Genomic DNA, 12,889 nt, shown 5'->3' on the forward strand with positions numbered 1-12,889 from the left:
CGGGACTCCAGGGCCCTATACTCTCCGGTTCCCCATCTCCACCCTCCCGCAGCAATGACACACAAACCCTCCTTGTTCTCTAAGTGGCAATCTGTGCCATCCTCAGCCAGGGCCGCCTCCTGATCCTGTTTACCAACAGCCCTTCACATGGTTCCAATCCCTTCCCCCTCATAACACGCCCCTACCTCAACACCACCACTACCCCACCAGGAGTCCAAATTCACAATTTCTATTGATGGTACAAAGAAGGCTTGTTTTGTGGCTCCACTCAGCCCAACAACAACAAAAATTGTCCAGCTTACTTAGAAATCATTTTATCAGATGATAATAAAATATCTAGGTAAATAGAATAATTTTCTGCTTAAGATTTTTTTAATGAAAAATGGGATTAACTACTTTTTCTCTATAGTTTATCAATCCAGAGGGCAAGTTCTGTTCCCAGTCAACCCAGATGAAACTAACGGGAGATGGCATGATGGCTCAAAAGATCTCGCCAAGTCCATTGGCGACGTCAGACAGGAGCCCCGTGGGCGGGTGGGGTCTGGACACGCACGGCAGCATAGACCATAAAGATTGGAAAAGAATCAGAGTTTTAACTGCAATTCGTCAAGACGAATATTCTTCCCCAAATGATTTCTTAAAAGCCAGAATCTGTACTGCGCTTCTGTTCCAAGTTAATGACGTTCAAATCATGCAAGGGCAAAACCTCTTGTCCTTCCTGAGAGAGGGATCCCACATGGCCTGACCCTTGTCACATCATGGCTGAGGTCTATGATGTGACACAGAGCGTGGACTCAGGGCTTCTAAGTTGGCAAGTTCCACGTCATCTTTCCCATTGGCTAGGAAAGTCCTACGGAAAGAGGAAGGAGACATCAACTCTGTAACAGCAATTCTCAGGGCTGCAAGGCCACTCAGAGCTTTAACAAATATAATCTATTTGGCAACTTCTACCTGCCACGTTTAATAGTCCTGACGTGTTCCTGAGCAGATGGCTCAGAATCTCAGCTCCTTCCAGAATGAAACTGAAGGTACTAGAAACCCAGCACAGACCACAACACTGGCAAAAGTTAGGGCATGTGGTCCAAGTTGAAGTGCCAGGATTTCTAACTATGTCAAAGGTGATTTTACAGCAAATATTTTCAAGAGCTAGAGAATTACTCCTTAGCCAAATGCCTGTCAAATATACCACAAAAGCTTTAACTGTAATTTAAACAGCCTAAAGAAATGTCACCAAGTTCTTCGGTCTGCATGAAATTTTCTGGTGATGTGAACCAAGTTTGGAATTCTGTATTTTCTTATTTAAATTATAAATTTCAAGTTACAGCCTCACCCCTCTCTCCATTCTAAAAGAGTTTTAAAGCACCTGCTATAAACACCTGAGCACGCTCCATAAAAAACACACAAAACAGTTGCCCCAAAGAAGAACAGGTAAACGTCAACAAGTTAACTCACCACTTTTCAACTTGGGTAATACTAGGTAGGATGGCTGAGAGAATGAGAAAATGGGCTTAGCTCAAACTGTGGACCAAAGCCCACTACCCTGGGTAAGGACATAGCAATTCTTAAAGGGAGTCTTAACAGCTAAGACAGGATGCTACTTACTTCCTCATTAAATAGTTTGCTAGTTTCTTTTTTGATTGGGTCTATAAGCTGGACTTGGCCTGCGGAAAAGCCCACTAGGAGAGAGACACTTTCTGCTGTGGCTGTTAGGTGGTTGAAGTCATGACAAGTAGGCTGTGTTCCTTTGTATATCCTTTTATCTATTGGTTTACTCAAGTCAGCAGCCTGGAGGAGAAAGAGAAAAATACATACGGTAAACAGCACGTTGAGACGAGAAAGCTAAGTTACACTATTTTATACTCTCCGCTACGATGTTCAATCTTACAAAGTCTTTAAAATATTTTTTCAGCTTTAGCATTTTATAAAAGCACTTTCACATACCTTAGCCAATTTGATATTGTTAGACTATCCATTATATGTTTTAACTGTTACTTTCACAACTTGTTCTGCTTCAAATATATTTAACAAGGACTCCTGAACTTCAGGAGGAAAAATCCTTGAGATACTAAATTCAGTATTTGCAAAATGCATCCAAGCATTTTCTAACTTGAGTACCTCTAACCACATAAGTCAGCTTTCGAATACATCTACGACACCTCCATGCTCACGGGTGTTACCTGTAGCCCAGAGGTTCTCACAGTGTGGTCCCCAGACCAGCAGTGGCGGCAGCAGCGTCACCTGGAAACTCAGAAAGGCCAATTCTCAAGCCCCACCCCAGACCAAATGGACCAGAAAGGAGGGGGCTGGGCCGCACATGTGGACGTTAAGAAGCTTTCCGGCTGACTCTGCCGGCGCCTCGGGTTTGAGAACCAGTGCTGCCCCGCTGTAAGCAGGCACTCCCTTACTGCTCCCACCCCCCCCATTCCGCACTCACTGTCAGGTAACTTACACCCACCGGGCCCACACTCAAGTGCGGTACACGCATCATCTTTCATCTTTACAATGCTCCTTCAAAGCAGACAGTATTTCCCCATTTTACAGATGAGAAAACAAGTTTAGGGAAGTTAAATAATTCAACCAAGGTCACCATACCTACCTAGTACGTGGCAGGGCTGGATTTGGAACCGAGGTCTATTTGCCCATAAAGGGGACAGGGAGAAAACATACACCCACACACCCCAAAGTCAAAAGCAAATGACTGACTTGAGCTAACCGTGATTTTTCAATGTGCCTCCCTTCTTTAAAAGCAGGAGTCTTTTCTTCGTGGGAAATGTTCTGTGTGGTCCAATTCGCTGGGCTGTTATTGTTGAAATAAAGGAAACCCTCCGACCCCCAGCCCCGGTCCCACTGGAGAATCACAGGTGGAGACAACTAATGCTGCTGAACCTGTCCTTTAAAACATGGCTTCGGCTTGTGCGTGTTCTGGGGTTCACGGCTCCCGATTTGCACTGGCCACCCCTGCACAGGTTCTGAGGATTTCTTCCTTCCAAACAGGCCTGTGACATTGTACTGAGGATTCTGTCTGACTCTTCAGATAATAAATAAACACACAGAGTAGAAAAGATGACCCCAAAATTATAGGCCTCTGTGAGCAAACTCAAAACCCGAGCACTTGGGAGTCTGGACGTGAGTGGCCCAAGTCACTCCGGGAGCTCTAGGCTAAGGAATGAAAGCACATGTCCCGCCTCAGGCAGGAAAAGTGGGGATGGTGGTCTGCAGGACGAACTAAGAGAATACGTACACGGAAGAGCCGCGACAGGCGTTGACACAGAGAGCATGGTACAAAAGGAAGGCCCGACAGTTTGGAGCGAGGAGAAAGGGGCCAGAGGGCAGGGAGGACGCTGCGCTGGAGGCAGCTGCGCTGGAGGCAGCAGAGGGGGAGGGTGACCTGCAGTGGAAAGGGTAGAAAAGGAGCCAGAGGCGCCGCCTGAGGGAAAACTTGGGCTGGGCCCTATAGGCGGGGCAAGAATTCTAGGCTAAGGGAACAACACAACAAATCACCTCGGAGCGGGAAGACATCAGCAGAATAGCTCAAAATATAAAGGAAGACACACTGGCAGCTAGTACAAAAATCAGAGTTGAAATATGAACAGATTAAATTATTACATGATCTCTGTATCAGCATACATAACTCGTAGGAGATTTTTTAAAAAGTTTGCTTAGGGAACTTATCCCTAAAAGAATACACCTCAAATTATGCACCAAATACAAAAATCAATTCAAAGGCAAACCAAAAATTAACAGACAAAACATACTAATTTAAGTTGAATGAGCAAAGGAATGTACAATGGTTCGCAGAAACAACAGAGGAGGTAGAAGCACCTCTTTCCAAGGACTGCTACCGTCGGAACGAAGGGATCCCTTAAAGTAACTATTAGGTTGGTGCAAAAGGAACCCGTCAGCCTCAGTTCTAGGCCTATTGATTTTACATCCCTGCCCCCTAATACGGAACTTCACTGAAAAGGCGTCAGCTAGAGTGACATCCTATGTGAACAAACACCTGAAGTATTTTAAGTGCCAACCATGTGATTAGTTTTACTCTTAAGCCTTGTAAACACTCTGAAAACATCCTGTTTACTGATTTGCTTAACAAACCTTCTTCCTAGATCACTGCTCTCGATGTATCCCAGCCCTTGAAGAGTTGAACTGTCTGCAGTCAAAATTCAATTCAGAAACTGAGAATAAGCTTTGGAAACTTTTATGGCAGTATGACAGAGTAATTTTGTATCTGTAGGGTCTAATAACAAGAAATTAGAGTTTGCATTCTGCGTGCCTTTTTCAGTTTCTTTTCCGAGTAATTCTTTTATTTTACAAAAGTGTCAGTCCAGATAGACTGGACATTTTAAAAACGGCCACTTCAACACGGGTAGGAGCAGCACTGTCCTAGGCGGCACAAGGGGACACTGAGAATACTGGCACCTCAGGTACCCGCCTTTCCGACCTCCGACGGCACGGATCTACTAGAACAGCAGAAGGCTGGCCAGGCCACGCGTGACCTCCCTTAAGCAAGGATTTCTGGGAAGCCTGAGTGATGGCTCAGTGTGCCCACGGGAAACACTGCTTCTGAGAAGCGCGTGGATGGACCCCACCACTGGTGCCTGGGCTTTCTGGGGCCTAGCGCCACACAAGCATCTCCGACTCACCTTGGCCTCTTGCCTCTGCAGGCGACCTCTAGGTCAGTCTCCTTTTCCACCCATGGTTGCTGCCCTCATTCCTCTTGCTCCTCCTTTCTGCAGGGTGAGGTGGGGTGTGCCCACATGGCCTCTGACGCACACCCCTTTTCTTTTGGCAGCAGGACTAACTACCTGCCAAAACAGGAGCCTGCCATTCCTCTTCCCCGCGGGGTCAGCAGCCCCACAGACAGCTTCCCAGGTAGGGCAGTCTGCTAGGCGAAGCGTCCAGACTTTAGAAGCAGGCAGACACAGGGTTAAGCCTTGCCTTCCCTCTTGGTAGCAAGGTGACCTTGTGCAAGGTGCTTGTTTCCTCTCCCTGAGCGCCCCCAGCTCCGCGAAGGGTGCTGGTGAGGCTGGCAGATACTGGATATAAAGCACAGAGTACACAGGAGCACTCAAAAGGCAGCTACCGTTACTAGTTCAGCCCTTCGGGTCACTTGGCTTCCTAATTCCCGTCCCAACAGAGGAGGATGCTGTGCCCGGCAGTCCTGCCCTCGTGGCCTGGCCCCCTCCGTCCTCCCTAACAGCAGCACCCATTTCCGTCCATGGAGCACTTTCCAGGCACCCAGAACGTTACCCTCATCATCTCACCGAACCTCAGTCATGCCTCCACGTCGGCAGTAACACTCCAGCATTCTACAGCCAGGAACCTGGGGGGCGTCAGGGTCAAAGACCTGTGCGCCCCCCTCAGCCTGCCTGGCGCCACTCCTGGCCTGCCCTCCACAGTGAGCTTCCTGTGGGGTGCCCGGCCTCACGCAGGGCCCTCTTGGTTGGGGGTCCCCTTCGCCCGTCCCCAGGAATTCACCTTCAGCAAGCATTTTCCCACCAGCTGTTCTCTGGGCTGGCTCCTTGATCTCAATTCTCAACTACTTAGTTCGGTCCACAAAATTTAGTACTTAATCACTTATATCATAACACCGTCGTGTTATGGCTGTTATCATCAATTACAATACAGTTACAATGATGATAAAAAATTACAATAAAAACTCCTTTAAGGACAGAAGGTCTTTATTAAACAGTCACCACTGTATTGTTCCATAAAATTAGCTTTTGTTTTTCAGCTTTTTGGTGGATTCTGCATAGATGAGTTTCAGGCATTTTGGGATATTTTTAATATTTCTGCATTCTGATTACTGCCAATTATCTGAATTCTTAAGTATGAATTAAAGGCAAACCAAGTTTTTAAAATGTCTTAACCAATTTTAAGAATTAGATCGTATTTGCTTATGCAGCCCCGGTAGAGTATCCAGTATGTCACAAATGCTAAATATCCACTGAATGAATGAAACTAAAATTGTTTCGAATTTTTTCAAGGGTAAGATTAAATTTTATTGTTATGCTCATCAGTTTCTGCATAAGGACTTACTGATTATAAATAAGTCGTCAGTCTCATTCTTAACTTCATAGAAAAATTTTAAATGGCTGAAAATTCCTACTACAAAAACAGCTACTTACCAAAAACCTTGATCAGTAAGTACCAACTTTAAAATGTCATGCTCCTGTTTCCCTTGGATTTTTGACCCTTAATATCCCTGGAATTCTTTTTATGACAAATACTGTTGAAATATGGTGTCACTTGGTCGGTTTAGCATGGCACTAACTAGCATTTATCTTTCCTGCACCACAAAGGTCTGCAAGAGACGCTCCTGTTCCAGCTCACACCTTGACCCCAGAGCCCACCTGTAGGCCAGGTGAGTGAAGCTGCTGAGTCAACAGGAACGCAGGAGAGGGCGTTGAACCTGAGGGGTTAGCCCACCAAGGGAAAGCGCTGCCTTGGGCTCAGTGGGCCCGCTCAACCTGCCAGGGCCTCGGCACACTGTCACAGCCATTAGGGGAGGTCAGAGAAGGCCCGTGGGCCTATGAGGCCTCTTCGTGGGAACCTGCTACTAGATAGTCCTGAGGCCCAGAAGCACTTGATGTGGAACAGAAAATATCTCAGAAAGGCCTCTTTGAAAACCTGCATGTCGGATGATAATACACGGGGCGATGTAGGTAGTAAAAGTGGGCTTTATTTTCCCAAAGTTTCACATTCTCCTTCCTCATCCGAGAATCATCCTAGAGAGCACCAGTCTCACAGAACTTGCCAGAAACGAGTTCTTTTACTGGCATATCTAACAGCTGCCAAATACCCAACCCAGACCAGAAGCTCACCTGTCTTCCCTCCAAGTCCCTCTCCCAAGCTTTAAGCCTGTTGCCTCAAGTCAGGTCCCCTGTATGGCACCCCCTCCCCAAATGACAGCTGCAGAGCCCTCACGGGCCTGTCCTTCCACAGCCCCCACCTTCTTGGCTCAGCCCCAGGCTCCCTCCACCCACTTCTACGCACTGTGCCGGATCAGTCTTCACGAAGCCGCAGGTCACCCTCCCACTGAGCTCTCCTGGGCTCTGCCAGGCATAACATAGCAAGGGCTGGCCTCCCCAGCTGGACACCCACAGGCCTTCCTACATGGGCCTCATCACCCCTCCATTCACCCGTTAGCCCCAAAGGCACTTGTTCAGCCTGCCTGTGCTCTGCCCACCCGGCCTTCCCCCCGGGAAGCACAGAGCACTTCCTCCCAGCCGTCACCTGTCACTCCGTGCCACTGCTAACTGCATTCCGAGTATCATGGAAGTCCAGCTCCTTCTGAAAACCACGAGGAGGCTGCTGAGTCCCTGGCGGCCTGAACAGACTAATGCAAAAGACCGGAGCAGCCCCCGTGCACCAGACGTCTCCAGAGTGCCCTCTACAATCAGGAGAGAACCGGTGTTGTGCTTTCGACTATAATTCCTTTGACCGCTTCCCAGACCACAGAAATAGGAGCCAAAAGTGAACAAGGGGTGACTTCCCAGGGCCACAAAGGCTCACCTCCTCAGACAGCAGGGAACCACGGGCGTCCTACCTTAAAACCTGGGATCCAAAGGAAGCCACGTCACAAGGACCGCTCCACGGTGCTTCTTGGGGGAGACTTTTCACCCAGTCAGGCTGGGGGTCTCTAGTGCCTGCGAGGGAGGAGTCCAGCCTGGGGCTGGACCACACCAAGCTGGTCCTTCCGGCTGAACCCCGGGGAACCACCAGAGCCCCCTAAGTCACAGGCTGAATGAAACGAGGCTGACCACTCAAAGCTGACATGTAGTCCCTGCGAAAACGAAGTCCAATGTACTATTCAACCAAAATTTTTTCCAACATAGTGGAAAATAACCTGGCTTTAATGACAGAAATACCACAGAGTCATTTTCAAACAGCTCACTGCCCACACTTCCCGCGCAGGTCAGCAGTGTGACACGGGTGACATCAGCTGTAAGGCACTGCACAGGCTCTAGTGTCCAGCCCAGCCAGCTGTCCTGGAGGCAGAAACAAACCCAGGCTAACCTGTGAGACACGCACACGTGCCATCCATCTTCCGCAGTTCCTTCAGGCCAACAGGTACGTCCCAAACACCTGCATAACTGGCATTATGGTATTTAAAGAGTCTAACGCGTATTTAAACAAAGACACCAAGGGTGTTAAAAAGTCACTTAGGTTTGGCGTCACGTATCCCAGTAGGAAAAAAACTGTCAATCAATTGTACAGTTTCAGTGTTTGAAAAGGACAGAAACTTATCTGTGACAGGCCTGGCACATGGGAGGCACCATTAAATATCTATTGTAGAAGTGAAACAATTACGGAAATAGAAGTGTTAAGAACCAGAAGAGACCACACCCAGGGATATATAAAACCAAATTATAATCCTTTTGCTGACCAAAATCCTAACTAACAACTAATGCGTTGGTGGGTGCCCCTCTGGGAAAGAAAACCACCTCCATTAGCGAACATCTGTAAGTCACTTTCCGGTTTACAAAGCACCTGCGCCGCAGCAGCAGCAGCTCTGAGCCGGTCACAAACCTGCGCCCTAAGTACTATCGCCACGCCCATTTTATAAAAGGGTGAGAGTCAGCAGTGGAGGGCAGGCAGTGGAGGGCAGGCTGTCTAAATCCCAGCCTGTGCTCCTTCCACTGCCCCACGCTGCTCTGACAGGAAGCTGACAAGATAACCTCTCAGGCAGCACCTAGTTCGAAAATTCCATCACTGTGTGACACCATGTCCTATGCTTAGTGACAATCAGAATTCCGGCCTTGCTCCATCTGGCCCAGATTCCAGACCTACCTTCTCAATACGTTTACCTCACCGGGCTGTTTTATTAAAATGGAGTAACATACCAAATTCCCAAGCATAATGCCTAGCACTTAAAAAGGCACTTGAGAGACGATGGTTCCCCTCTTTTAAACTTGTATTTCTCCTTCTGAATACAGAAGGGCTCGCGGCTTATCTAGGCTTTGAACAATTCTCATTATTCACGGACACCTACAAAGAAATAGAAGCAAGGAAAAACAGGAATATTTCTTTCTGCCCTAACTTTCCTGAAGACAGCAGCGAAACCCAAGTTTAGGGCATGTTTTCTTCCAATCTAATTTTCCACAAGAGGGCACCTTCCCTTCCTCTTTCCTTCTCAGACATTAGCTCCAGCCCACGCGTGCTTGGGCGCCCCAGGCCCATTCCTCACTAAAAACAAACTGTCACATGTCGCCATGCTTCTCTCATGGCTCTGACCCTGGAATGAGCACCCACCACGCACTTTCCAGAGCTCCTCTCACGTGCACAGCAGCAGCAAGGCCAGGAGAAGTGAGGCAGGGGACTCCGTGAAGGGCGAGAGACGGGAAGGACGAAGAGCCAGGTGACACAGAGCACAGGCGAGCTGTGAGGGGCCACCTTCATGTCACTCCACAATGGGAAGCAGGGCATACCGTGTTTCCCCAAAAATAAGACCTAACCAGGCAACCAGCTCTAATGCATCTTTTGGAGCAAAAATTAATACGAGACCCGGTCTTACATTATAGGAAAATAAGACCAGGTCTCACATTAATTTTTGCTCCAAAAGACGCATTAGAGCTGACTGTCGGCTAGGTCTTATTTTCAGGGGAAATACACGGCAGTTACAAAATGCATAAAATGTGCTCAGTGAAATTTTCACAGCCACAGTCTGTGGAGTTGCTTGCTACTCAGCAAAGAAAACCTCTTGCAGGCGCCAGGGGAGCCTCTGGGCAGGGTGGGGTGGCCCCCGCGGGTGGGGGGCAGGGCTGTGTTAGGAGAAGCATCTTCTCCCCAGCCCAGCACTGTCTGTCAGTCAAGTGTGCGAACTCCCAGGCTTCTGTTGTTTTCACGCGCGTTTTCCCCCAATGCACCTGTCACGTAAAACCCTTTGCGATGTAAAATCTACTCCTCTTCCCTTGGAGTACTTTTTAGAAAGGAACCTAAGAAGCTCCTAAGCTGCGACACCTCCGCCATCTCTTCATTCTCTGAAGCTGCACTCCAGGTTCAGGTTCATCCCCATCAGAACGCGACACGCGGCAACTGGGCTGCCTTGGTGCTGCCTTTAGGCTAATGAAATACCGATTTCTTCTTTAAAGAAAAAGTATGAGTAAACATCAGGTAACTCTCACTTGCACACATACCAACACCAGCTCTCATCACATCAAAATGCTGACATATTCGAATGACCTATTGTTGTTAAGTCCTTCTGTTAAATATGCATAAAACACGCATCCCTATTCCTACGGGAATGCCAACATCTCAAATGGAAGACAAGGCAAGATGCTTTCATTTCTGCAAAAGATACTCGTGAAATTTTTAGAAAAGTTTTAAAAGTTCCCCCTGAAGGGGGTGGGGATGGGGGATTCTATGACTTCCTGGCAAACTAGAGGCCAGTCTGCGGCAGGCTGCCTCGATGTAGCTTAACTTCTGCACTATTGAGTCCCTGCATTTCGACTCCTCTCAAGCTTGCATTTGGCACAGCACACAGAGCCCTTGGAATGTGCTGAGTACCATCAGGAGTCTGAGAGGAGCTCCCAACCAGGTGAAACGTGCCCTCAATCCCCCGTTGTGTGCAGGCCCTGCACTCTTCCCCCCTGAGGCCCAGGGAGGGGGGTGGTATCCTGCCCACGCTTTCAGAGGACCGCGCCTGTAACCACATGAAGCTGTCACCACTTTTTTTCAATCACCCAACTTCAGTTGGGACGATGAACTGCTGACTCTGTACCGTACAAAATTTCCCGGTGACACTGACGTGTACCAGTGATTTTACATCCAATGACAGTGTTCTGGAGGCAGCATGCTGCTGTATGTTCGAACAGGGAGCAAGAGAGCTAGACAGAACATCAAACTTGAATTACACAATGAAGGGAGATTAGCCACTACAGCAGGTGGCCAAAACAGTGGCTTTGGCCTCTGTAATTCAAAGAGTCTCCGCTGCAGGCAGGCCTCGCTGAAGAAAGTTGCCTCCGATCAGTGCGAGGAAAAGCTCTCCTCTCTCCTTCCTCTGCAGTCTCACAGCGTCACGGGAGGAAAAGCTCTCCTCTCTCCTTCCTCTGCAGTCTCACAGCGTCACGGGAGGAAAAGCTCTCCTCTCTCCTTCCTCTGCAGTCTCACAGCGTCACGGGAGGAAAAGCTCTCCTCTCTCCTTCCTCTGCAGTCTCACAGCGTCACGGGAGGAAAAGCTCTCCTCTCTCCTTCCTCTGCAGTCTCACAGCGTCACGGGAGGAAAAGCTCTCCTCTCTCCTTCCTCTGCAGTCTCACAGCCTCACGGGATCGGCTCACTTGGCACTTGCGCTGTTGGGCATTTGCTCTGTACGTCTTATCTCCGCAACGAACCCAACATTTTTTAGGGCACAAGGTCACCTCAGTAACAGCCACTTAAACATCTTTGGCACTTGTTTTCCCTCCGAGATTTAAAAAGCCCTTTTAGGCACCTGAAATGTCTCAGGCACTGGTATAGCTCTCATAACGCAAGAGCAGCCAGTTTCAAACCATGGACCAGCAAGACTGGCACACACAGGAATGGGCAGGGCAGGCCTCCCCATGGGCCGGCCCGTGGGAGTGTGAACTGGCACAGCCTTTATGCAGGGCAATTTGGCAACATCTCAGCAACAAAAGCCTCTTTTCCTTAAACACAAAGTCAACTCCTAGGACTCTATCTTTAGAAAATACTTTTCAAGTGTGTAAACTATCTGTAATAGCCCCAAACTAGCACCACAGATGCCCCTCTCCAGCAGGCCGGATAAACAGGGGGCTCCACTGAGCCCCTCAGAGAACTCATGCACTGAGAAGAAACATGCCAAATCTCAAAAAATAACCTTGAGCTAAAGGAGCCAGGCACGAAAGAAGCATATACTCAATAATTCTATTTATATAGAGTTCAGAAATAAGGAAAGCTAGTCCGTGAGGCTGGAAGTCGGGAGTGTGGGGAGGGGCCACAGGGGAGGCTTTGGGGGGGCCCAGGAAAGCTGTTCCTTAACCTGAGGAATTTTCACTTTGTGAAAAGTTAATAGAGCTTTAAACTTATACACATTCCTGTTTGTATGCTATCTTATATTTTTAAAAAATTTAATGAGCAAACACATGTACAGTCAACTCAGCTCTGTTTGTAACAAAACATTTTTAATATGCTGTGTGTTCCAAGAAGGCTATGGGTAAACATATCATGAAGCCATTTAAAAATGAAGGTATTTACTTACTAGCAAAGAAGAATGGTATATGCTATTTATTAAATGAAAATTGCAACAATAAAAAATGGGCTTGTAAAGACAAAAATAATTACAAAGAAATCTTAAAACTGTACTCATACTATAATCATATTGTTAGTAATAACAGTGTACTGTTATTTTGAATGTCTTGTAGAATAAAGCAAAAAAGTTAATAAAGAGATCCTTATAAATCAAGAAACCAACTGTAAAGAATATTTGTGAATCTGTCAAAAAACAGAATGCGTTCAAATGTAAATTTTTTACACGTGAAAATGCGGTTTTATTTTCCCAAAACAGTTCATGTATTACAGAAAAAACTACAGAAGAAAAGAAATGATGTTTGGGATTTGCTTTCAAAGAACGCGGCCAGGGTGAGACAGGAGATGAGACGAGCCCTCTGCGGACAACGGCGACACTGGGAGACAGGTATTTTGGCCGTTCATTATACCATTTCCTCTACTTTTGTGTTAGTTGGGAAATTTTCCATAATTAAAAAAGTATAATTCTGTTTGGACCATGTATTTACTTATGCGTATATATTTGCAAAGAAAACAATTTGAAAAGATATTCATCAAAACATTAAAAGTGGTTATTAATAGAGGGGATAGTATTTAGGCAGCAATTTTTTGCCTATCTTAATGTCTAACTTTTTGTCAACAATTATTATTTTTGTAATTTTTTAA

The 12,889-nt window shown here is 47.2% G+C and overlaps 1 protein-coding gene across 10 annotated transcripts in view; it reads right to left on the reverse strand.

Moving 5' to 3' along the window:
• The window catches only part of WDR20 (WD repeat domain 20), a 57,579-nt gene that overhangs the window by 21,375 nt on the left and 23,315 nt on the right, over window positions 1-12,889 (reverse strand). For 6 of the 10 annotated variants that reach the window (XR_004423195.1, XM_033107943.1, XM_033107944.1 and 3 more), the window contains exon 2: window positions 1,603-1,785. The exons of 2 other annotated variants lie outside the window; for them this stretch is intronic. Coding sequence is in view for 6 of the 8 variants with exons in the window: in XM_033107943.1 (XP_032963834.1) it covers window positions 1,603-1,785 (183 nt within the window). In the remaining 2 variants the exon portion in view is untranslated. Of the gene's footprint in view, window positions 1-1,602; window positions 1,786-2,177; window positions 2,239-12,889 lie in introns of those variants that run through there. 2 more of the 10 variants (XM_033107940.1, XM_033107941.1) reach the window with 2 other exon arrangements.

Source organism: Rhinolophus ferrumequinum, chromosome 6 (genome assembly GCF_004115265.2).
Source record: "Rhinolophus ferrumequinum isolate MPI-CBG mRhiFer1 chromosome 6, mRhiFer1_v1.p, whole genome shotgun sequence".
In the NCBI taxonomy this organism is placed as follows: domain Eukaryota; kingdom Metazoa; phylum Chordata; class Mammalia; order Chiroptera; family Rhinolophidae; genus Rhinolophus; species Rhinolophus ferrumequinum.